This window comes from Actinia tenebrosa, unplaced genomic scaffold (genome assembly GCF_029948245.1).
Source record: "Actinia tenebrosa isolate PJP-AT-01 unplaced genomic scaffold, QUT_ActTen_1.0 PGA_scaffold3__52_contigs__length_22856419, whole genome shotgun sequence".
Lineage (NCBI taxonomy): Eukaryota > Metazoa > Cnidaria > Anthozoa > Actiniaria > Actiniidae > Actinia > Actinia tenebrosa.
The window spans coordinates 16,949,486-16,975,521 of NW_028292580.1; the positions used below are offsets into that span (position 1 = coordinate 16,949,486).

Genomic DNA, 26,036 nt, shown 5'->3' on the forward strand with positions numbered 1-26,036 from the left:
CGCGTCCAAGATGGTGGGTGAACACGTGAAATAACATTTCCTTTGAATTTTCTTAATTTTCCTTGCCAGAATAGCATAAATCATGGTGTTATTGCCTATTTTCCCATAGTTACGAAGACAAGCTAGACAAAGACGGGAATATCTTTATCGAAAATCACTAGAGGAGCAAGAGAGATCGATTTATGAAAAGAAAAAGCGTTTAAAATTATCACTAAGAGGTGGGTTTTCAACTCAATTTTTGTGTAAAATTCTTTGTCCGATACTTTTGACTTACACAGTTTGGTTCAGAATCGTTTATTTTTCAATCGTTAGATGGAAAACCGATCCCAACAGAGCTGAGAAAAGATGAAGCAGAGCTGAGAAAAGCCATAGAGTTTGACGATGAAAAACATGAACGTTAGTCGATTAATACATATATACCCGGAGTAGTCAATCGATAAAAATCGATATCGATTTTGCCAATCGATAAATCGATAACAATCGATACCGCTGATTTGATTGATATCGATTGTATCGATCAATCGTTAAAAATCGAACTCACACTACATTTTTGTATCGATTTTCATCAATTGATTGATTATATGGTTTTTTTAGATTTATATGTCTTGAACGATTTCTATCGATGATCGTACGAGGGTCGTGTGGATACGGATTTACACCACCGGAAATTACTCTTTCGTAACCATAGCTTGACACAAACCAGGAGTTTTATATAGTGATCAGTGAACCGACAGCAAAAGTACTTGGATAATTACTGTAGCTGCCTGATCTACATATTATTACTTGTGAATTAATAGTTATAAAATCTATTGCGCTAGATTATATTATTGGATTGAATTAAAGCGGTCAAATCTTGATCGATAAAAATGGATTAAATCGATAAAAATCGAACTCACACCAATTTTTTTTAATCAATTTTAAACGATTTCCTATAAAAATCGATACAAATCAGCTGATTTCTATCGAATTTTATCGATATCGATATCGATTTTTATCGATTGACTACTCCGGGATATATATCAGGCATGAGTTCCGTGGGAACCAAGTGAGAGTTACAGATATTCCATTGTCTAAATTTTAAAAAATCCTTTGCGGTGTGCAGATATAAAACATTTACAAGGACGGACGTTAAAGAACCACTGAGGACGTAAAGAAACCCTGGCAGTGACCACCCTTCAGTGTCTACCCCTCACATTGACCATCTCTCATTCATAAATCATTGTAAAGCGCCTTTGAGAATATTCATATGGAAAAGAGCGCTATATAAATAATCATAATCATAATCACAAGGGATTGTCATATAGTTATATATGGGTAAATGGGGTGCATGTTACGTCATAGCTGCTACGTTGATTGACTATCCAAAGCTTTCCTCATTAAGCTTCTCTTATTAGATAAACCAAGATGGCGGCTGTTTCATTATTATTGACATCTCAAAGGATTTTTCAGTCACATGGTTGCACTCCAAGAATTAGTGAATGGAGCACAGAACTGATGCCATCCGCTCGCATAAAGTGCTGTTACATGTAGATCTTATAACCGTCTTTCTTTTTTCGTAAATAGGTTCAATGCAAACTTTTTGAATTCATAGTTAAGATGGATCCATTAAAATAAAGCGTTTTTTGTCACTATGAATTGTCGGGGGGATTGATCACTGGAAATTGTCTAAAAAGTCCTTGAATTTTTTGTTGGAGATGTCACTATGCGTTTCAATCACAGTAAATCTTAATTAATTTCCAATCTAGGTGTCAGTAGTCATGTTGATGATGAGTATGCCTGGTCAGGAGTAGAAGACCCTAAGGTCATGATCACTACATCACATAGCCCGAGCTCAAGACTTAAACAGTTTGCAAAGGTAAATGCCAGGTAATTGATGACTCTTAAAGCTCCAGAGTATGTGGGCTTGACATTATTTCTGAGGTTGGTAAACAAAAGCAGAAATTAGAATAACAATAACTCGTGGATTCAAGACTTGCATACAATGGAGTTTCAAGAGTCATCACTAGTCCCTATTCTCATTCGGTAAATACCACAGCGTCTTATGACTATAGCCTGGTTTCCACTTGATCTCTGTAGTCACCCAAAAACAATGATGTATCAGTGATTGTAGAGATCCTATAAACCTAAATCCAAAATGGCACGCAGCCGGTTGAAAACGAGGCATCTGGGGCCAAATTTACAGTATTTTCTGATAAATTGATGCTGCACAATTTTCGCTATGCTGAATGTAAGAAGAAAAGAAAAACAGAACAAGTGAACAAGTGTATACTTTGCATTGACACCATATTATTTCTTTGCATTTGGCCCTGGATGCCTTGTTTTCATGTAACACACTCGGCCTTGTGCCATTTTGGAATTTGGTGTATAGAAACACTTCAACAACCAATGGCAGTCATGACAATCAAAAGGTTAACCACTCACAATGATCTACACATTGAAATGTGAGGGATTTTAACACTTTTTTTTTGGGTGTGGTAAGATTAAGAGTAAATGGTTTGAATGGTAAGATTAAGAAATTGCTCTTACAGTATCTTACAGAAGACATTCTTTTAAATGTACTGTTAGTTACTAAAAATTAAAAAGTAAAAAAGCTCATTAAAGAAATGGTTTTTGTTTTGGACCCAGAAATGTTTTTTCATAACATCACAGTTGGAAAGCGTTTTGATCACCGGTTCATACCAGCTTTTCTATTGTGTCCAGCCGATTGGATTTTTATTATTATTATTATTATTATTATTATTATTATAGTACACTCAACAAAATTACTCGACTCTGATTGGTTGAGAGGAGTACAATTATAGCGTTAATTGTACTCCGTAGGAGTACCGAATTAAGTCGCTATGGAAACACGGCCAAAACAATGTCAACAGCGGCAAAAAAAAAACGTAAAAACTAATAAAAACTACTATTTTTTAAGCATTTCAGTTGCGCAATGAACTGAAAATCAGCCGCCAAATAGACAAAGATGAATGGTGTCGCTTTGCATTTTTTACTGAAATTTTGTTGAGTGAACTATAAACAAAAAATCGCACGATCTTCTCGTAGAAAGGCTCGTGCAATTACAAGAACTTTCAAAACATTACTCATGTCTATTAATTTCCAAATTGTACTCGAGATCGTGCGATTTCCTATACTTATTATTATTATTATTATTATTATTATTATTATTCCAGGAAGTCAAACTAATCTTCCCAAACAGTCAGCGACTCAACAGAGGTAATTATGTAATGAGTCAACTGGTACAAGCATGTAAAGCAAATGATGTGACAGATCTGATTATTGTTCATGAACACAGAGGAGAACCAGGTATTTGAAAAAACAATTTTTACTGTTATTCATGTAGATTCATTCGTACTGGTCAGTGGTAGCATGGCTTAAAATAACTGCCAATCAGCTGCTGGTTATGATCACATGCCAAATTAGTTTTAGTTAGTAATACCTTATTTCTGGCTCAACGTCAGTGGTCAAAATGGCTGGCAAGGCAAGATTTGACCGGACAAGTCCCAGTTCTGGGCAGACATTGTTGATGTCTGGCCATAATTTTAAGCCTTGAGTGGATTCCAACAATTTAAGGGGGTTAAAAATTGGCCGCCACGCAGAAAAACCAGTGTTATCTGCTTTACAAAGTGGAAAAACGATTTCATCATTCCACACACATGTGCATCAAGAGTTCCATGTTACCCCAGGGGTACTCTGGCCCATTTAGGGTAGGGATGTGCCACCGGGCCCTCTGAATCCTGATCCTGTTCCAGAGTAAAATCACTGAAATTCATACCCTGTTCCAGAGCAAGATCGCTGAAAACCATACCCTGTTCCTGTGTTGCAAAAATAGATACCCTGTTCCAGAGAGGAGAGAACGTGATTTCATATGCCCTGTCCCAGAGCGAGTGCGATTTTATATACCCTGTTCCAGAGTAGAAGGGGTAGGGGGGATCAGAGAATAGAAATAAAAATAAATTACAGAGTTTGTATGGAAGAAAATTGGAATTCCTGGAGGTAAGGGGGGGGGGGGGGGGTCTTTTTAAAACATTCCTCCATGGGGGAGGGTGAGATGGATAATTTCTGGAACTACACAATTGAAGCAAAGGAGTTATTCATGATTTTTTTTTTAAGATTCTGTGGTTTTTTATATATTTTCAGATGGACTGGTTGTATGTCATCTTCCTTTTGGCCCAACAGCTTACTTTACATTATCCAATACAGTGATGAGACATGACATCCCCAAGACTGCTAACATGTCTGAAGCATATCCACACCTGGTTTTCCATAACTTCAAAACTAAACTTGGTGAAAGAGTAAGATTTAAACATTAGTTCATGTACTTTATGGTGCTGTATATTAGTATTACATAAAAATGTAGTAATGATAAATGTGATGTAGCAGTTGCATTTCTACAAAGTACCTATCATAACTAAGGTTCGATGGATCGAGTCATCCTAGAATTAAGTTTTGCTTGGTGGTTTGAATGTGCTCTTTTTATTTCTGATGCTAATTTTCACTCAACTGCTTGATGTAATGGAACTCTAGCAAGGATCACTTGGCCCGTTGAGTTACAGTCAAAATAGCTGAAGCGTACCCCCCTAGATTCATTAATGATTCCATGATTCAAATATTTAAATCTATTATTCTTTCTGAGAATACGAAGACTCAGGATTCAAAATAACGACCATTCCAAAACTAAAATTCTGATTGAATTATGGTGTTCCTTATATGGAATAATCCAATCAGAATTCGAGTTTTGAATCCGTTATTATTTGAATCCCCACGAGCCTTCATATCATTAGAAAGAATAAAAAATTTCAATACTCAAATAATAAAACCATTAATTGAATCTAGGGGGTAAGCTTGAGCCATTTTGACTGTAATGACCCAAGATATTTGAAGATCCTAACATACTTAACTATCATCATCTCCAAGGTTCAGAACATCTTGAAGTACCTTTTCCCAGTGCCTAAAGATGAAACCAGAAGAGTAATAACATTTGCCAACCAAGATGACTATATCTCTTTTAGGCAAGTAATAATGCTCCTAAATAGCTTTACCGCTGTTTGCTGTACGCGGCCACCCCAGACACAAATCGAGTCGTGTAGTTTGCAATAGAGTACTGTCAATTATTCATGTTGTTGCATTTATACACGTTTGGATTAATGAGTTGGCTTTTCTATCAAACTTTCTCAGTCAGATATCACGAAGGAAAGTTCTGAAAGCGATTGCAAAGAGTTTGAGTACATCCAAGTAGAATGAGGTGTTTGATTGATGGCAGTCTATTGCAAACTACACGACGCAATTTGTGTCCTGGGTAACCGTGTAGTAATGCAAACGGCAGTAATGGACCTAAAGACCCCTTACATGTGATGTCGAAGCAGCTCATTTTGGAGGACAAAACAAAAGAATTCCAATCTCCTGAGAATTGGAACCTATTGTTGTCCTCCAAATTGAGCTGCATTGCGACGTGCTGCAAGGGGTCTATAATGTAAATTATGAATTTTTGCGTAAAATAATTTAAAATCATTCTTGTCATCCCATTAATATCTTACAACCCCATAAATATCCTATTCAAATAGGTCAGAATATTGATTTATCATCCAGGCAAATTATTTTTTTCTGTGGTTTTGATTGGCCAAGAAACCTGCAAATAACTACTTGCAAATAATATTCAGTTCATGAACATTATGATGCAAAGCCATTTTGCTGCAAATGATAGTCTGCTCATGCGCAATAGGGATGCACTTGTCAACATGGCTCGCTTTCCTGTGACTTATTGGTATGTTTGATAGACAGCAAAAACAGCCAATCAACAAAATGAAAATGGAAAACGGAAAAAATAATTTTAATGATAAATAGACCTTTCCAGAACAATGGTTTTAAGTCGAGGTGATAAATAAAAGAATCAAGTTCAGTCTTGATGTCAAACCATGGTTTCATGGTCATCCAAGCGAATTTGGAAAAGGTCTGTTGATTTGACTGCTAAAGGAGATGAACTACTAGCCAGTTGTTTAAACACCATTTGCAATTATATCTTCTGTGATCAAATTTTTGACATTGACAGGCACCATACTTACAAGAAAGTCGAGGGGCAAATAGAACTTCATGAAGTTGGGCCAAGATTTGAAATGAAACGTAAGTAAAAGATTATGAGTATTTCTTGATTTCTGGCAAGACCACAAGCAAGCTTATAGGTCATTGACCAATCAGTGTTGCGACATTGAAATGTTGACTAACAGTCATATTCTGTCACAGTATTAAAATTAAAAAAAGTGATGTGCACACATGTTTATGCATCCACAAACTCAAACGGAGGGTTATACCATGGAGATCTTAAGTGGAGGGATGCTCTTTCAACTGGTAATATTTTTGATTGGAGGAAGTTCATTTGTGAAAAGGAACATGGAGAAAAGACCTCTTCGGCTCTGACGTAATGTTTTCCCATTTTCAGACCACATGTCATTCCCTAGAGTATCATTTCTTTGTTTAAGGTTTGCACTCGGTTGCACATGAGAAGACACATGAATATGGATACAGCTCAAACAAAGAATCTTATTCTCAAGGGAATGACAAGTGGTCAAAGACATTACCCCAAGCCAAAGAGGTCTATTGCTTGATGTTCTGACTCGTCAGTTTATTCAGAACATTAAATGGTCCACCCCCTCCTGAAAAAATCCTGGATCATCCCCTGAAAGATGTTCAAATAATTGTCTTCCTTCTAATTGCTTGAGTAAAATTTTACTCTTCCCTTTTATTCATCTTGTTGTTATGATGTCATTAATAACTTCAACATATATATTCTTCCTCAGTGTACGAAATCAAACTTGGTTCAGTCGATCAAACAGAAGCAGACACTGAGTGGCGGTTACGACCATATATGAATACCGCAAAGAAACGGAAAGCCCTGAGCATTGAATGATGAAAGTGAACAGCATTAACAATAATATATTCCATTCTATTAACATTAACAGTCTTTTAAAAACACATGAATAATTCATAAGGATAACCTCTTTCACCTCCTTTCATAATTTTTCATGTTTTTTGCTTTTTTTCTTCTATTTTCTGTATACAAGGTGATGAATTGTGAAAATAAACCATTATGTTATGTCATGTTATGTTAAAAGTCTTCGATCCAAAAGCAGTTATTATGGATGCATGCAAATGAAATGTAAATGAGAACACAAGCATTTATCGACCCGATAGCTTCACGTATATGATTCTGTAAAACAAAAGATTATCTTGGTCTATTGCGGTCTCAACTGTAATAACAGCTATTTGGGGTGACCCCTCCATGGAACTTTATACCCGATAAATTACAGGAAGGGCGACTTTATCAGAGATAAAGTTGCGTCCAAGTTTAGATGAAGACTTTTAGAGCCCTATCAAGATCCGTCTAATGTACTATCATTGTCGACCCACAAATGCTTGTTGACTAGTGCCCCTGTCTTAAGTTAGGTATGTTGTCTTCAAATTGTGGGAGCCTTTTTGGAATCACTGCGCATGGCAGTGACGTATAAACCTCTATCGAAGTATAAAGCAAAACGTTTGTGAATTATTCATGAGTTTTGCATCCTCGGGAACCCAGGGGTAAAATGCTGTTACTCGTTTCTAGTAGCGAGAAACGAGCTGCAGAATGTTACCACTGGGTAAAAAATGGATGGAGTTTTTGAAGCTGTTTAATAAACTTGCAGATTGTGTTTTATCAGGTTTTAAACCAATCGGCTACCATCCTCTTAGACCTGGTAAAACAAACTGGCTCGTTTAATAAACATCACGTAGAATAAGCCTTTTCATAGTTTAAGATTCGATTCCACTGCGCATGTGATTTTATCCCGAATTTCTCACTCACCTTTTGTCTAAACCTTTTGTTCTTAATTAAACAAAAGAAGGTGAGAAATTCGGGATAAAATCGCATGCGCAGTGGAATCGATTCTTAAACTATGAAAAGGCTTATTGTATTTTATTTATCGTTGATACCTACAGACCCCTTGCAGCACTTTGGAATGCAGCTCAATCTGGGTGACAAAGTAATAGGTTCCAATTCTCATGAGATTGGAATTCTTTTGTTTTGTCCCCTAGATCGAGCTGTTTTGACCTCACATGCAAGGTGTCTATAATACTTGTATAATGTATGTTTTAGTTTTCAATAATAGGCTTTCATATATTTAAAGTCTATTCACTTGAATAAAAAGCAATAGAAAGAATCTAAAAACTACTGTCGTTTTCTCTTTTTCTTTTTCTTAACGTCATCTACTGCTGTCTTGGCAACATCGTTTGTACTTGAACATTCATCTAAAATGAAAGTAGAATCGTTTCACATAATAAGAGGTTCCTGAAGGGGTATAATGAGAGCTGGAATTTGCCTTTTTGGGGCTGAGGAGTTTATGAATTGGGAATGTGGGATTCACAAACAAAACAATCAAAAAATGGGAATGAGATTTGAACAAAACATGGGCTGGCGCTATGGGATTTGGTCAATATGGGGACTTGAAATGGGATTATTACCACATTACCGTATCTGGATCAGTCAATAGGCGCAAGTAATTGGTTCTCAGTAACAAGCTACTTTATTGTCGCTGCTTTTTAATACAATTTTCTGTCTCCAAAAATAATGTTTTGGTGGACGTCAATCAAAGGGCCCGGGTGTTTCCATGACACTCGGAATATACAAAACTTCAAAGAGCACGTGCCAATGGAATGTCGTGAAATCTTTGTTTGACGTCCACCAAATAACCTGATTTCGCGCGTGAGATTGGGAAGCGCTGTAATTTCGGGATTTTTTTCGAAATCTTGAAATTAAAAGTGGCGAAAGCTTCATGTGAGAAAGCCCTTTCAAACTGAAATACATTTACCTTGTAATCCTGGAACCACTAGCTTTCCGCTTTTCGTTGGAAATTTGCCACTGAAGCCTTTGGGTACGAGAGGTTTCTTGATCATGGATAATAAAGATGCTAAACGAGATGAAAATCAACAACCAATACGATTCAGTTCATAATATTTTTAAATAATTGAAATAAAAATAACAATGAAAATAATAATAATAATATATATATTTAGGCACTGCCTAAAAGCGGAGCTCCCGATACGGAAGTGACAGGGAGAACAATTTGAATGAAACTGAAAGGTAAAAATAAGATCGGGAAAAAATCTTCATTTTTTTTTATTCGAGATGAAGATAATTTCTCCCATAATAAAAACCATGCAGTGAAATCGAATCGAAATGCACTACATCGTTTTTTGTTTTTTTGCGCAAGTATACTCTCCCACTTAGGAATTTTGTACACAACTTACCACCACCCCCAGGACGGACGAATAGCACCGAATATTTATAAGATTTCATATAATGATTGTGAAGCAACATATATTGGTGAGACGGGTAGATCGTTTAACATCAGACGTAAAGAACATCAAAGTGCTGTTGTGAAACAGGATGAACACAATAATATTGCCAGGCATCATACCAAGACTGGTCATACGATAGACTGGGAATCCAGTGAATGCCTTTCTTTTTGTAACAGGCAGCAACGACTTGTACTGGAGAGTTGGTTTACCAAGTTTGAGCATCATCCACTAAACCGCTCAATTAATTTACCGGCTCAGTATAATAGGCTTATTAGAAACAATAAAACCGCCCACAACACCGAAACAGTGACTCGCATTCATTAGACCAACCCCACCAATTATGCAAATCCAGGTAATTAGGCTATTGTTATCGTGGCAGTATAAATATGACCAATAATAATAATAATAATAATAATAATAATAATAATAATAATTACATGTTTTACCAGGGTAAGCTCGTCAGCAAACAGCTGTTATCAAGGAGCGCCCTGGGGGCAACAAAAATTATCAACAAAATAATAAGATAATTAAATATATATATACTGTAAAATACTAAAATGTTAGTAAAAATCAATACAATTCATTAAAACATTTTAAAAATATCTTTGAGATTAGACTTAAATAATAATAAAGAATTAATCTCTTTAAGAGAGCTAGGTAGACTATTGTAAATGATAGCTCCAGAATAATAAAACGTTTTCTTGGCTGATTCAGTCCTAACTTTTGGTATGATAATATTTAAACCATTTTGTCTAGTATTATAGCCATGTGAGACATAATTAAAGTAACCATTAAAAATCTCAGGTGCAATGCCATTTAAGCACTTAAAAATAAAAATAAGCTTATGAATTGAACATCTATTTCGAAGACTCTTCCAGCCCAATTTATCTATCACCTTATCATGGTCTAAGCTACAATCCTTTAAAATTATTCAGCCAGCTTTCGTTTGTAAATGATCTAAAGAGACATTAATAGAAGCAGCCAAATTGATATTCCATGTAAAATCACAATAATCTAATTTTGGTAAAACCATAGTGGTATAGATTTTGTTAGCTGCATACGTAGTGAGACTATTTCTCAATCTACTCAGTAAGCCAAGCTGACTTGAAACTTTCTTTATAAGTCTGTGGACATGTTCTTTAAAGGATAGCGATTGGTCTAGGTATACTCCTAAATACTTATAAAAGCTCTTACGTTCAAGAATATCGTTATCTAAATAAACATCAAAGTTTAAATTAGAGTCAATTTGATTAAGTTTCATATGAGTTCCAAATACCACATATTTGGTTTTCTTGGGGTGGATGTAGAGATCATTTAACTTTGACCAATCAGCAAGGTTTTTAAGCTCGTTGTTTAGCTTTTGAGTTAACTGAGCCATGTTTGGGGCAGAGCAGTAAATAACGGTATCATCAGCATACATCAGTATTTTAGTGTTTTGTAAACAATTCGGAAGATCTGAAACATAAAGAGAAAACAACAAAGGGCCTAATACGGATCCTTGTGGTACTCCAGAAACCATAACTTGAGGATCTGACAATGAACCACCAAGAAATACTGACTGGGTACGATTTTTAAGATATTCGGCCATCCAACGTTGCTCTTTATCACAGATACCAAGTAGCTTCAGTTTTTCTAGTAAGGTAGCATGCTCAATAGTGTCAAACGCCTTTCGATAATCTACAAATACCAATACAAATACAAATACAATCTGACTTTATTCTTCACTTGACTCTGAAGATGACTTCCGCTCAGTTTGTCGAAACGTCAGTCACATCAAACAGTCCTTCTCAGGACTACATCCACCCGGATGATCATATTACTTCGATTAACAAATATATGTTCCTGATTTCTAATTATTATTTTGATCGAAAGTAACGATAGAATTCTGTTTTCAAGCATGATTGTCATTGATTATATTTCACTTAAGGAAAATTGCGCAAGCGCCAAAATGGCTTATGCCAGAGCCCTCGTTCTTCGCCGCAGGCCAGAAGAAACGCAGGCTCTAGGTGCGAAATTACAGCAAAATGATTTTGCATTGTGATGCGCATGCTCAGATTATTATGTTGTAGGCAGTTATTTGCATTTATCTCGGCCAATCAAAACGACGGAAGAAAAGAATGATAGTCACTGATATCTTGTTACCTTTCATTTGGTCAATCTTCTTCTGTTGTACTTTTTTCTCTCTCGAGTCTCCTAAATCCTCGAGTCTGTAGTTAATCAAGGAAAAGGTGTATCAAGTAACAAACCATTGGATATTAAGCAATTGCAAAAGATTCTTTAACAAGAATATGGGAAAATTATCCTAGCCTTCGGGTTAGTAAAATAAGAGGTTTTGATTGTGACTGACATCTTTCTGGGTCCACATGCTTACAAAAACGGCTAAAATAATCAAGCAAGCAAGCAAGCAAGCAAGCAAGCAAGCAAGCAAGCAAGCAAGCAAGCAAGCAAGAAAATAGAAAGAAAGAGAATCGAATGTTAGTCACAATTTGAGAGTAAATGTTGAAGTTCTAAAGCCTTGTGGTATTCTCTTCACAGTATCAGACAATAATATTACACAATAATCACAGTAAAATATCTAAGGATACAAGTCGTCATCCACTTCAATATCCATCGCTTTGGCTGATGCCACAAACCAGTCATTGGTTGACTTCTTCTTTTGAATTCTTCACCAAAAAGAAAAAGAACAAAAAAAAACAAAACATTTTTGACAAGGTAAATACCGTAAATCCTCTATTTAGCCCCCCCCCCTCCCCCTTCACAACTAAAGAATCACGTGTACTGATTAAAGGTGATTTATTAAAGTCTTGTTCGTTCAGAACATTTCTTTTTTGCTTGCTTTGTTAATGTTACCGTGTTTTAGTTTTGCTATTCACAATAATCGTAAATTATACTTGAGAGACTAACACAGGTGAATCAAATAATAAAAATGCCATGTACATCACTACAGATTATGCGAGATGGTCAATAGTAATGCTTCCGTTTAATCCTGAGTTACAATCATATTACAAATCAATAAGCCCCCCCTCTCAATTAAGCCCCCCCCTCTCAATTAAGCCCCCCCTCTCAATTAAGCCCCCCATCTCAATTAAATCCCCCCTCTCAATTAAGCCCCCCATCTCAATTAAATCCCCCCTCTCAATTAAGCCCCCCCTCTCAATTAAGCCCCCCCTCTCAATTAAGTCCCCCCTCTCAATTAAGCCCCCCCTCTCTCCAATAAGCCCTCCCTCAAACGTGTCTGAAATAAATAAGCCCCCCGGGGGGCTAAATAGAGGATTTACGGTATGTATTAAGACAAAGAATCATAGTGTGATTAAATCTTCATTGATTAGTACATACTTGTTTTGTTCCTTGTCGATGTTTCTAGCCAGTGATATCCTAGATTTAACGTCTGTTATATATGGTACATCTACTGGGAAGGACTCCAGTTCGTTACCTGCAGAGTAACAACAATGACGAACATGTCAGCGTAAAACCTTGCTAGAAAACCGGCTCCTCGCTAGGAACTTAAGAGGGGAGGTTCGCTTTTCTACCAATCTTAGTTATGCAATTAATAACATTTTATTGCGTAGGGGGAGAGGGAAGTGGGGTTCGTTCGCACCATCGAACCACCTCTAGCGACGGGCCTGGAAAAAGCTCTGGAGTTCAAAATAGTCCCCTTCACATTTACTTGTGTCATCTTGAATAACTTGTGAATAATAGAAGTTTTTACCGATGGGATGCCCGGGGAGCGAACGTAGACTTTTGACAAGCATAGAGTGGCACAGTTAAAAAAATCTACAAAGCTTTTCGCTGTCGTATCACAGCGTGGGACAATCACAACAGAAATAGGCTCCAAGCTAAGTGAAAGCCCAAAGATCGAATTAGAATTTAGTAGTTGATTTTTGAGGAGGGAGGAAAACCGGAGAACACGGAGAAAAACCCTCGAAGCACAGGAGAGAACCAACAAACAACTCTACTCACATACGACATCGAGATCGGCAGGACTCGAACTCGGGCCACATTGGTGAGAGGCGGCGCATTAGCAGCGCACGCCACCGGTGCTTCCCTTAGTTACTTATTTCAAATGATTTCACGCTTTGGAGTTTTACATATCGCTCCAACTACCAGCAAAATTTAATTGGTTTTTAGATGTGCTTCACATTGGATAATGTTAAGTTACACACAACTGCCTTAGTCTACTGGGTAGTATATAAAGTACTGTTTATGCAAAGGCTTTTATTCTTACCATTATTAAGAGTTTTCATGATCTTCCTGTACGAGGCCAGATCCTCAGGTCCAACGAGTACCACACTGAGACCCTCGTTTAACGCCCGTGCTGTTCGACCACTTCGATGAATGTAAACCTGATAACAAAATATAATGGTTGGTTTTGTAGACCCAGCCTTGGATCCTCATCTTTTTTTACAATGCCACAGTTATTACAGTAAAAAAAACTCACAGGCAACCCAGTAATAATTTCCGCGCAGAAGAAGATATGCGCATACCGAGAAAACGAGTTAACAAAGTTTTCCTTCTCCCAAAATCCCATATCGTTAATGTGACCTTTTGCCGATTGCATTCACATTACCCATACTGAATTCCGGGTTTGGTATGCAAAATCTTCACCAAACTTTTAGGAAATAGCAGTAATTAAATAAATATATGTATATATACACACATACATAAAAGCGATCACGTGACCTATCGTACCTCTGGGTCCTTTGGGACTTGATAATGAATCACGTGTTGTACATTGGGGATGTCTAGTCCTCGCGCTGCCACGTCTGTCGATACGAGTAAACCATTTTCTGAAGATTTAAACCTAGAAAAAAAATAGGATGGTTGAAAAGTGAAGGAACTATTCTCGTACCCTTTTCAACTTTCTAACGAAAATTCGATCAATTTTTCGTTAGAAAGCTGAGAAGGGTCTTCGTACGAGAATATGACGGACTAAACAAATATATGAACGATCGAACGAAACATTAATAAAACGAAAGAACAAATCGATTTATAGTATGACTAAATACTAAGACGAAAGGTGATTTTGCGCAATTATTATAGACTTTTTCCGAACTCGCTTGAGTGACCACAAAACAATAGTCCTCAGTCGAGGTTGGACTCTTCGCTCACACGCACTACAACTACATTTAATATTCTATGCAAACAACGCTCAACTCACATGTTGATTTTTACGGAGGGAGGGAACCGGAGAACCCGGAGAAAATCCTCGTAGCATAGGAGAGAACAATGCATCAAACAAACTCAATTCACGTGGCGACCGCAGGGCTCGAACCAGCGACCCGACCCGTGCCGCGAACGCCACCATGCCACCCATGCTACCCATGATTTTACTGCTTATACTTGTATTTGTGACATCAATAATGGTTAATTACCTGTCAAGGTTTTTGAGTCGTTGTCTTTGCTGCATGCTGGCATGCAAAGGCAAAGGATTGAGCTGCAGTAATCTGAGTATGGAGGCAAGTCGTCGGATGCAGTCGATGGTATTGGCGAAGATTAAAGTTCTTCCTGGGTACTTTAGTAGAAAATAATACAAGTATGCGTCCTGGAAATAATGGAAGGGCATTGTCAACAAAATATTCACCATAAAGTAGGAATACCAACAAGAAAAGCCACCCATACCGCCAACCCGGTTAGCTCAGTTCGTAAGAGCTTGGGCTTTCTGGTAGTTCGGATGACCTACTCTAAATGGCGGTCCCGTATCTCCACACTTCATCATTACTAACCAATAGCCCACTTCCGAGATATGCTTCGCTTGTCACGCACAAAGGTTTCAGTATGAGGCTACGTGCTAAATGCTCAGTCATTCGTGACAGGCGGTAGGAATTAATTTAATTTAGCACGTAGCCTCATACTGAAACCTTTGTGCGTGACAAGCGAAGCATATCTCGGAAGTGGGCTATTCGGAGGGAACGAAAAAGCACAGGTAGCCCAAGTATTATGTGCGTTATTATAGGAGAATGTATGAGGATACAGTAAATAAAATCAATAAGATAATAAAGATACGATGAAATCGTCTATATTATTTTTATAATCATTCCTTTTCTATCTGATTATAAAATAACTGTTATAAATCTCGCGTTGTGATTGGAGCGCGTGCTTTATGAGAGCACACTGCACGCGCGCTCACTTTCAGTTGCGTTATTCATGTAGTTTGTGTTTTGTGGGGGAACTAAAGACCTTGCTTGCTGTGCTGTGTGGAGTTATAAAGCACTTGTTGCTAGAACACTCGAGAAGTGTCGTGCTTTATAACTCCACACAGCACGCGCACGCGTTTTATATTTTTTCAAGATAAGAAGCGATTTAGTCAAGAATTAATTCGCTCGGAGCTCAGGCTTAGAGCCTAGATGTTATCTCAGTGTAGTAATAAACTCGAAACTGGTCTAAGAATTATTGTGGATAATCAAGTTTTGAAGTACCAACAATAGTCCCCTTCACAGTTCCCTGTGCCCCCTTGAAAGGTAGCCGTGCCTTTGAATCGAAGCGAGACGAATGGTGAGCTTGCAATGATAGAGACCTTTTCTAACACCTTGGACAATTATTCACGTGTCTCTATCATTGCAAGCTCACCGTTCATCTCGCTTCGAAGCAAAGGCACGGCTACCTTTCAAGGTGGGCAGGGAACTGTGAAAGGGGCTATTAAAGAGGTGAACAGTAGAGAATTCAGAGGACGATAAAAACATAAAATACCTTATCTTCCTTGCTGCATGTTATTCTAGCTTCAGTGAGTGTATGTGCCGTCCCTTTCTTCGTTGTATCATCAATAATTTTTGCCTTCTTGCTATCGATATTCATCTTATTCAGTAGACGAACTGCAAGCAAATGCAGAAAAAGACAGAAATGAGAAATGTCTTCTCTCATTTTCAAAAGTCTGCAAACGTATTTCAATAACCATTGTGACCTTGAGTGAACTTGACATGGTAAATGCAATATCTGCAGGAAAAAACCGTCAAGTTTACACTCTATCTGGGCCAAATGTTCTTGGCCAATTAGAAGCCAGATAGAGCATAAAATTAATTATGACTGTCCAATCAGAGTCAAGATAGTGAGTAAAATGAGTATCTGTCCAATCAGAGTCAAGATGGCGAGTAAAACGTATAACCGTCCAATCAGAGTCAAGATAGTGAGTAAAATGAGTAACTATCCAATCAGAGTTAAGATAGTGAGTAAAATGAGTAACTGTCCAATCAGAGTCAAGATAGTGAGTAAAATGAGTAACTATCCAATCAGAGTTAAGATAGCGAATAAAATGAGTAACTGTCCAATCAGAGTCAAGATAGTGAGTAAAATGAATAACCGTCCAATCAGAGTTAAGGTAGTGTATAACATCCCTTACCTAGTAAATCTTCAGTTGACAATACATAATCTTTTCCTTTTCGCCTGATTGACTTGGGAAATGTTAAGGTTGCAGAAAAAATGAACTTTTGAAACTTTTCTGTTGATGTGTTTTCTTTCGAAAAAAAAAAAAAGCACAACCATGTGAATATGAACAATAAAAGAAATTTTTTTTTTTTCAACTATAACATGACCATCAATAAAAATAATATTAGCAATAATGATGATGATGATCACAGAGATCTGAAATGAGTGATCTGAGACTAAACAGTATTTTCTACTTTCATGTTTTGTGGCTAAAATATATTTTAAAGTGCTTATAAGCCTTTACACAATATTTTCAGAATCGATTCTTAACTTTAAATAGTGAACATTTGATTGTGAAAATAATACGTCATTTGAAAGTCGGGTCTTTGAGATACGAAGGTTTATATTTCCAATATGTTAATGACTAATGACGTAACATAAGGGATTTGAGTTATTTTGTGGCAACTTTTAATATTGAACACTGGACATTTTTTTTTGAAAACAAATTTGTAAGAACCTTTACGTGAGTCATGAGTAAAAGGGTGATCCTTTTAAATTACTGTATTCCAGAACGAGTGCGGTGTTGTATATTAAATGATCCCTTATGTTACGTCATAGTCATTAACATATTGCGAATAAAAACCTTCGTATCTTAAAGACCCGACATTCAAATGACGAAATATTTTCACAATCAACTATTCACTATCTAAAGAATCAATTCTGAAAATATTGTGCAAAGGCTTATAAGCACTTTAAAAAACACATTCCTAAGTCAAAAGTCATATTACAATCTAAAAGGAAACTAAGTTGTTCGACTGTGAATGTATTACAATTTGCATCATGCTACTGGGTCTAAGATTGTGTAGTTCCTGAAATTATCCATATCCCCATCACCGAATTTTTTTTTAAAGACCCCCCCACCTTCCCCAAAAATTTCAATTTTCATCCATACCAACTCTGTAATTTTATTCTCTCTCTGACCCCCACACCCCTCGGAAATTCCAAATTCCCCTTGGGGGGGGGGGGTAAAGGTTATTTTTTGGAACCACACATTTTAGATTTCAGATCTCAGACCAACAGCATTTTTTGAAATAGGTGTATCATCCACCTCAGGGTTTATACACATTTAAAAAACACTTATTGGTCAGAGGTCTGAAATCTGAGACCAAATGGAATTGTGGGAGTTTTTTCTCATTAAAAATTCAAAATACATTTAGCCAGACAATTTGTTCAGATCTCTCCAACTGATAATTTTTTTTGAAATAGGCGTACATGTATACCATCAATATGATATGTGCACGTATTAACCAGAGTACAAAATAAATAATATACTAACTTATGATCTTTACATCTTCTTCTGGATAACAGCTATCAAACGATTTTGCACTTCTAAAAAAGAAGAAAAAATAAAACAAATGAATGGATAAATGAACAAACAGATAAAGGAATGGAATGGATGGATGGATGGATGGATGGATGGGTGGATGGATGGATGGATGGATGGATGGATGGATGGATGGATGGATGGATGGATGGATGGATGGATGGATGGATGGATGGATGGATGGATGGATGGATGGATGGATGGATGGATGGATGGATGGATGGATGGATAGATGAATAAATGAAAACAACAACATGACAAACCAATGGAAAGTGACATATAGTTCTTCACTCACAAAGTAGGAATGTAAAATCTAAAGGCTGGACAAAAATGCTCAATAATTGAAACTTTTCATGAATGCTATATCCACATGGCATGCTGTACTTTTTGGCACTAGCCGTCATGTGGTATCAATTGTTTTAGATTGTGTTACGGTCCCCAAAACGTTCGGACATTGTTCTCCAGTTTTACGTACAAATGTACTGACTCTAAATGAACTATTCACTTAGTTAATGTTTAGTTAGTTCTCTAAATACAAGTAAATAATCATTTTTCTAGCTTGATTGGAGCTTTCCTTACTGCTCTTAAGATAGCTAACTAAAGAAATCTACTTAAATTTTCTCTTTAAAGTCAGTGAATTTGTATGGAAATCCGAGAACAATGGCTGAACTTTTTGGTGACCGTAACACAATCCCAGCTAGCGCCGAAAAGGTGAATTCACCCATACTTCTAAATCCTAGGACCAAACATAATGGCAGGTCATCGAACGATGTCTGGTCAGAACTGAAACTTTTCCTGGTCAAATCTTTGCCTTGCTGGTCATTTTGAAAGTAATAGGTATGATCAAGCTAAAAATGACCAAGCTAAAACTAAACTGTCGCCAGGAGAATTTAGAAGTTGATTTTTGTGGAGGGAGGAAAAACTGGAGAACCCGGAGGAAAAACCCTCGAAGCACAGGAGAGAACCAACAAACATCTCTACTCACATGACACCTAGACCAGCAGAGCTCAAACCCGGGTTGCATTGGTGAGAGGCGATGCATTAGCTGCGCACGCCACCGGTGCTTCCCAAAAAAATCATGGCCAAGATATTGATTGGCCAGCCATTATTTATAGCACTGAAAATCATACTTTTTGAAGTGTATAGCATCCAGTATAGATGATAATTCTTCAAAGTGTCCTTGTTCAATCATCCTGTCTGCTTCATCAATCACCAAGTACCGCAAGTGCTCCAAGTTACTCACATGTTCCTCTTGCTGAAACCCAAAATAATAATGATACATCGGCATATATTAAAGATGTAGAAACTGGCACTAAAAAGTTAATATTTAGCACAGTTCTAAAATGGTTCCTATGTTTTGTCGTTCAAATGTGAAGGTTGTCAAGGGCAGAATCAAAAGTATTTACAGTAATAGGAAGCAAGCATATTAATTACTGTGTTGATTATATTGCGACCTTTAGTTTAATATTTTTAACCATTTAACTATTTTAAATATACATACATGTAGAAGTTTGCTTGTTGTTTGATATAAAGCTTTCTTTATTGCTGTATAAAATACACTGAATGATGGCCGTCATCGAAAACTGACGCCATCAAAGTGTACGCGTCAACTATATTTCTTTATGAAAATCACAATCTCTTCATATATATATATATATATATATATATATATACTGTAGCATGAAAGCAATTTTTTCCCTGGTTGCAGTAGTATTTGAAGGAAGCTTTTGACCAACCAGACTGGCGACATGTCAGGTCAAAACCTTGTCACTGATCTGACATATTATAACCTTATAGAAAAAATATTTTGCAGCCTTGAAAAACTGTGTACATCATTTTATGTAAAATTGCAAAAAAAAATTTTATAACACTATATACTTATATACCGATGAAATCATTTCCCATAATCTGCCTGGTGTTGCAACCACAATTTCTGGATGCTTTTTCAACAATCGTAGCTGTTTTTGAGCAGCCATACCTCCAACCACTGCAGCAACCTGAAGTATGGTAAGATAAAATAAAAATTGTGGATGGACTAAACAGGGTTTTATCTGTGAGTCAATTAATTCTGTGTCTAATGGACTCCTAACCCCACACTGTATTTTAGCGGACCTAGTTAAAAGCAGTGAATCTTAAAATAGCATGACCCTTTGCCCAAATCGCCTGTCAATCATGACTGTTCAACTGCATTTCTTATAAAGACAGATACGACTTGAAAAATCTTTGATTTTTTGTTTTGTTTTTCTATCAGAATTCAACCATTTTTTAGCACTAAGAAAAAATAAAGATTTTTCCTGTCTGCAGGGTGTCTGTGGGTCATGCTTTAAAGTGTATATCAAGGAAAAAAATATATTTTCAAAATCACTTATATGTGAACAGTGTAGTACAGTATGGTTGCAGTATTTTTGTATGTGGTCTTCTCAGAGATATAAACATTTGAGATGTTGAAATACTGCAACCATAATACTACACTGTTTAGTAAACATATAGTAATTTTGAAGTAAATTTTTTCCCTCTATATGCACTTTAAAGAGAAAAACAGTGCAAAACACAATGGAAAAACATTTACCTTAATAGGTGTATATTTTGCTGCGGCAACAAGATGGTCCTTGATCTGTAAGGCCAACTCTCTTGTAGGAGTCATTATCAGTGCCATTAGAGGGTTTTCATTAACATTGTCTTCTCCATCTTCTGTTTCATGTTTACTATCATCGTTGGTCTTGTTAGCTGTACGTTCTTTGACGGCCATGATATGATGAATGATAGGGATACCAAATGCTAGTGTTTTGCCTGAACCCTGTGTTTGTTTATCAGAGTAAAACCATTATTATACACTCAGACAGTACTTTTGAAAACATTACAGTCTTTTTGAATTCTCTGTTGTACAGGGTTAGCTTCGATTTTGTATGGATGAGAGCCACCTGGTTAGCTCAGATGGTAAGAGCGTCGGTCTGTTGTGCGGGAGGTCGTGGTTCAAGCCTTGGCCAGACCAACACTCAGGGTCTTAAAATAACTGAGGAGAAAGTGCTGCCTTTGTAATTACATCTGCAAATGGTTAGACCTTCACGTGGCTCGGATGATCACGTTAATGGTGGTCCCATCCCTAATTAACTAAAGACGTTAACAGAGGACCACAAGTTTATCAGTTGAATTACTGTCAAGTGTTATCCTCTATAAACAAAGTTAATTTATCATTATTATTATTATTAATAGGATCCAAAAGTTTTGAAATACAAGTTGAACTTTTGAGGCATGACATAGTAATTACGTTTTTATGGATTTTATGTTTAAAAAAATAAGAGCTTATGGTGCCTGCCTTCATACACTAATATGAGTAACTTCCCAAAAGTGCTGTTGTCAAAAAATTAAAGAGTGGCGTAGCAGCATTCGAGAGGTTGCTTCTGATTGGTTCCCCACTTTTTGCCATTGTTTTTATTAGATTTTCATTGTAAAGGAAATCATATCTCCCGTGCCGATAGAATGCATTCAGTCAAGGGTATCGAGGGTATCGAGGGTATCGAGGGTATCAAGGGTATCGAGGGTATCGAGGGTATCGAGGGTATCAAGGGTATCGAGGGTATCGAGGGTATCGAGGGTATCGAGGGTATCGAGGGTATCGAGGGTATCGAGGGTATCGAGGGTATCGAGGGTATCGAGGGTATCGAGGGTATCGAGGGTATCGAGGGTATCGAGGGTATCGAGGGTATCGAGGGTAGGGTATCGAGGGTATCGAGGGTATCGAGGGTATCGAGGGTATCGAGGGTATCGAGGGTATCAGGGTATCAGGTATCAGGGTATCAAGGGTATCAGGGGTATCAAGGGTATCAAGGGTATCAAGGGTATCAAGGGTATCAAGGGTATCAATGGTATCGAGGGTATCAAGGATATCAAATGTATCATAGGTTAATCGTGTTTTTGTTTATGTTTTCTTAGTTTTGTTTTCTGTCAAGCCTTTATTAAGCCCTTGACACTTAATAGATTGATCCAGAGACTGGATAGAGCTATATTCAGTTACAGGACCAGCAATAAAAGATATGAAAGCGCATGAAGTGTGTTTATATCAGAAAAGTATAGAAACTGACCATCCTTTTTTTTGGCTTAAATTCGCATTGTCTTTGGTGTGAATGAATAGCATTGTTAATGTTTGCATAGCGTAACCGGGAATGTCAATTATAATATCAGTCGGAATCCTCGTGTAGTAGAATCTGTTTCTTTGCTTGTTTGTGATTTTTCCAATTAAACGCTTGTGCATCACTTTTTTGACCAGGGTGGCTTCTTGCCTCAGTGAGATTGGCATTGCACAAGGGACATTGGTCTTGCCAGGAGCAAAACACTTCAGGCCATCCTCCTAACTTCAAAACGGTTTTACTATCGTTTTCTATGATATTACTCAATAAAGTGTTGGGAATGAAGTAGGGAATGCTCAGTGTTTTACATGTTTAAATTAATGGTAGAGTCACGGCTTATGTTCACTGTATTTTCAGCAGTTTGAGTGACGGTAGCAGCACTTGAAGATGAATTGTTCCCAGTTCCATCATTTTCAATTGACTGGCCTGTAACACACAGTAAAACATGAACATGAAGACATATTTTTCTGTGTTTGAAATGTTTGGTCTTACTAGAGTGCATCTTGCACTACTGGTAAGAGCAAACAATTTTTCTCTGGTCTTTGTTTGTTATCGTTTTCACGTGGCAATACCATTGGAATTCGTAGGAGAAGCAAGTTATAAGAGTTATCAGACACTTGTACTCCAGATGGAAGTAAAGAAGTTTGCATTAAATTTGTGAGCGTTTCTTTGGTAAGCTGGTCACACTTGTAAGAAGAAATAAGTTCCTCAGATAGTTGATAAATTGCGAGGGCATGAGAATTCTTGTGGACTTTGGCTGTTCACATGTAGAGATCTATACTGAATATCTTGGTGCAGAGATGGTCAGCAACCAGTACGCAGTCTGGTGCGTTCGGCTTTGCTTTCTTTTGATTCGGCGTGTATGAACCTCCAAGATGGAAGTCGCAGTTCTGGCAATTGAGTGGCTTATAGCGGTTGAAATAGGTGGCTTTGCAATTACTGCAAGATCCTTGCCCACGTTCACTCTAAAAGAAAATAAACCTTGATCTATCTTTCTTATTCAAAATCTAGAATGCCAACTATAAATCCAACAGCATTTGGTGTATTTTTATCAAACTTACCATGTAGTCACGCAGTTAAGAATTTGACGGTCTTCCTTGACGGTTTTCCAAGCGAATAAACACCAAGATACTTATGATAACTAGACGGTCTTCCAAGCGAATAAATATACTAAGATGTTAAGGATAAATTGACGGTCTTCTAAGCGAATAAATACTAATACGCTAATGATAACTTGACGGTAATCCAAACTAAGTGAAGCTGTTATAAGACACTCCGAAATAAATTCAAAAACTAATGTAACAAAAACTAAAACACCAATTGTGATTGATTCTAATGCATCAATCAAATCAGATAATTATTTAACAAGGGATGTGATTGGTACGATACCCTCGATACCACCAATTAGCTACAAACCAATCATAGCAAAGGTTACGAGAAGCGTTACACTACTGAAATTAAATACTGTAAAAGAATGGAAAATAAAAGTGGTTCGATCTACACAGTGGTTACGTTCTTCTACTTGATTGGGTTAGAACTTGGTGTTTTTTGTGCAAGGGAGGGAATACTAGTCAAGAGAATCCGAAGAAAAACCTCAAATCATGTATGAGAGAACCAACAAGCAACTCTACTTGCATACACCTGTACAAGTGTAGAAGTCCAGAAATCAAACCTGGGTCTCCTTTGTGAGAGGCAAAGCATTCTCACCGCTACATCAACCAAGCTTCCCAAAAAAAACCTTTCTATCATTGATGACATTTTTACCATTCAAAACATATATACATACTGTTTCAGCAGCACCAACGATGTTTCTGTGGTGAAATAGGGCAGGAGGAATAGCAAGTGCTTGAATTGAAGTAGGTGTTGTAAATCCATGCTCACTTAATGCCTTCAACACATCATCTGGGACACCAAGACCATTCCAGTCACTCATATCATCCAGCTTCCTTCCTAAATAAAATACCAAGTGGTCATGCACCTTTACATTTAGCAATAGACCTCTTCGGCTCTGACGTAATATTTTCTCATTTCAGACCACTGTGTCATTCCCTGGAGTATCATTTCTTTGTTTACAGTTTACACTCAGTTGCTCATGAGAAGACACATGAATATGGATACAGCTCAAACAAAGAATCTTATTCTCAAGGGAATGACACGTGGTATGAAATGGGAAAACATTACACCAAGCCGAAGAGGTCTATTAGTTCCTTGAGCCCAAATGAACTATTGACTCATAGGCCAAACTAGAGGACTTATTTTCTTAGTCAAAACCAACTAGTTCCTTACTACTTCATGTAAGACTGTCAAATATATAGATGTAAACAAAATTTAAATTAAAAAGTTTGAAATTAAAGTTAAATCCATTGTTTTGGCTTTTGAAAGCTGGCACTTTTCGCTGCTAGTAGGTTATAACTTATAGCCTAGTAGTAGCTCATCTAATCAGAATGCAGCATATTGATGATAGGCCATTAGCTGGATTTGACTAAAGTTTAATAATATAACATATAGAGTGTACCATATATTTCAACTAATTATTTATTGAATGATTATACTCAATTGTCTCACAATTGAGAGTCATTTGTAGAAGCTAGCACTGTGATAGTTTCGACTGTAAACTGCTACGTGTAGTCATCATCAGGCAAATTTCATACCGTACATCATTATCTGTGCTCTAATTATTGGTTGGTAAGGTTTGTGTGGTGATTTAATTGTCGTTTGGTTCTTGTGTTGGATCTGTGAGTTAGTTGTAGCCCTGACTTACATGTGGATCATTAAAGACAGAGGTTGTTTTAGGGGTCAATCTGTGAATTACTGTACTGTGCCCTGACTCTGAACAGCCCAGAGGTCCTTTCAGGATTTGATTTGTGAGTAAGATAGATAGATACATGTTACAAATTACTCAGAATACTGTTGTGAGAGTAGAAAAATTTCAATTGTTTGGGAAAAGATAACTTGCTAGAAACCGTGTAAACTGAGTAAACCGTGACCTGACTTTGATAAGCCCAACAGTTAATTGTTTCAGGGTTTGATTTGTGAGTTAGCCATGCCTTGGCATTGTTCAGCCAAGATTGAGGTTGTTTCAGGGTTCGACCTGTGAATTTAGCCGTGCCATTTCTAGTAGAATATTTTGAAGTGTATGTGTGTACTGTACCTTTCTTGATGTTTTGTTGTGATTCATTTTGACTCATCTTCTCATTTGCTTCTATCATTTCAGGCTTATCTTCTTCATTTATTGGTTTATCAGCTTTAGATGTGTCTTTGGTTGGCTTTTTCTTTCTTTTTCTCTTTCTTTTTGCTTTCTTGGTTTTATCTTCCATTTTAGGATGCTTTTTTCCTTCAGATTCCTCTCCAGTAGTAGAATCAGTATTAGCTATTTCAGGCTTACTTTCGCCATCTTTTAGTTTATCAATTTTAGTTAAGTCTTTGGTTGGCTTTTCCTTTCTTTTTCTCTTTCTTTTTTCCTTCTTGGTTTCATTCTCCACTTTAGGCATCTTCTTCCCTTTAGTTTCCTCTCTAGCAATAAAATCAGTATCAACAACACGTGAGCCTTCTGTACCAACACTCTCGAACGTGTAGTCTTGAAGCTCTTCAAGCTGGACAAATCCCTCCATATTACCACTAAAAAATGCTGGGTTATCTAAAGGAACCTCTTTCCACTTTCTTTTCCTGCTTTTCTTTGGATTTTCTGCCATAGTTGTACGCTAAAACTATATAAAAGTACCACGAACTGAATTTAACTGAACTTGTCCGCCATATTGGCCGTGAGGAAAATAGTAGACTGGTATTGAAAAGTACAAAGAGGCATGCGCAAAAAGGCACAACGCTGACTACTGAGAAAA

General features: G+C 37.1%; 3 protein-coding genes across 4 annotated transcripts; 1 reads left to right on the forward strand and 2 right to left on the reverse strand.

Annotated features, from left to right (window-relative positions):
* Positions 1–7,503, forward strand: LOC116307326 (U3 small nucleolar ribonucleoprotein IMP4). Its single transcript, XM_089035118.1, has 9 exons — positions 1–13; positions 110–218; positions 313–396; positions 1,746–1,855; positions 3,174–3,306; positions 4,141–4,295; positions 4,918–5,012; positions 6,050–6,120; positions 6,795–7,503. Exons 1-9 carry the CDS (start codon positions 11–13, stop codon positions 6,902–6,904), a joined length of 870 nt encoding a protein of 289 aa, XP_088891244.1. The 5' UTR covers positions 1–10; the 3' UTR covers positions 6,905–7,503.
* Positions 6,706–25,950, reverse strand: LOC116307325 (ATP-dependent RNA helicase DDX24). Of its 2 annotated transcripts, XM_089035117.1 has the most exons (16): positions 25,349–25,950; positions 23,984–24,147; positions 20,640–20,867; positions 19,957–20,067; positions 19,201–19,325; positions 18,023–18,075; positions 16,661–16,774; positions 16,015–16,136; positions 14,700–14,869; positions 14,017–14,128; positions 13,553–13,670; positions 12,664–12,760; positions 11,913–11,990; positions 11,470–11,534; positions 8,838–8,936; positions 6,706–8,277 (listed from the first exon to the last, which is right to left on the reverse strand). In XM_089035117.1, the coding sequence occupies exons 1-16, from the start codon at positions 25,887–25,889 to the stop codon at positions 8,198–8,200; spliced, it is 2,277 nt and encodes a 758-aa protein (XP_088891243.1). In that variant the 5' UTR covers positions 25,890–25,950; the 3' UTR covers positions 6,706–8,197. The 2 variants fall into 2 exon arrangements, with proteins under 2 accessions (XP_088891243.1, XP_088891242.1); XM_089035116.1 differs by lacking the exons at positions 6,706–8,277; positions 8,838–8,936 and adding an exon at positions 9,728–11,004.
* Positions 22,560–23,519, reverse strand: LOC148908766 (uncharacterized). Its single transcript, XM_089035236.1, has 3 exons — positions 23,259–23,519; positions 23,016–23,162; positions 22,560–22,940 (listed from the first exon to the last, which is right to left on the reverse strand). Exons 1-3 carry the CDS (start codon positions 23,259–23,261, stop codon positions 22,689–22,691), a joined length of 402 nt encoding a protein of 133 aa, XP_088891362.1. The 5' UTR covers positions 23,262–23,519; the 3' UTR covers positions 22,560–22,688.
* Positions 25,951–26,036: the final 86 nt, after the last annotated feature.

Coding starts and splice junctions, on each gene's coding strand:
- LOC116307326 (XM_089035118.1), top strand. Junction 5,013..6,049: donor GATGACTATATCTCTTTTAG/GCAAGTAATAAT, acceptor TGACATTGACAG/GCACCATACTTACAAGAAAG. Junction 6,121..6,794: donor GCCAAGATTTGAAATGAAAC/GTAAGTAAAAGA, acceptor ATTCTTCCTCAG/TGTACGAAATCAAACTTGGT.
- LOC148908766 (XM_089035236.1), bottom strand. Junction 22,941..23,015: donor AGCCGAACGCACCAGACTGC/GTACTGGTTGCT, acceptor AAAGTCCACAAG/AATTCTCATGCCCTCGCAAT.
- LOC116307325 (XM_089035116.1), bottom strand. CDS start 25,889: ATGGCAGAAAATCCAAAGAAAAGCAGGAAAAGAAAGTGGAAAGAGGTT. Junction 20,868..23,983: donor TCGTTGGTGCTGCTGAAACA/GTATGTATATAT, acceptor AAACAAACACAG/GGTTCAGGCAAAACACTAGC. Junction 11,535..11,912: donor ATTGAAGTGGATGACGACTT/GTATCCTTAGAT, acceptor GATTAACTACAG/ACTCGAGGATTTAGGAGACT.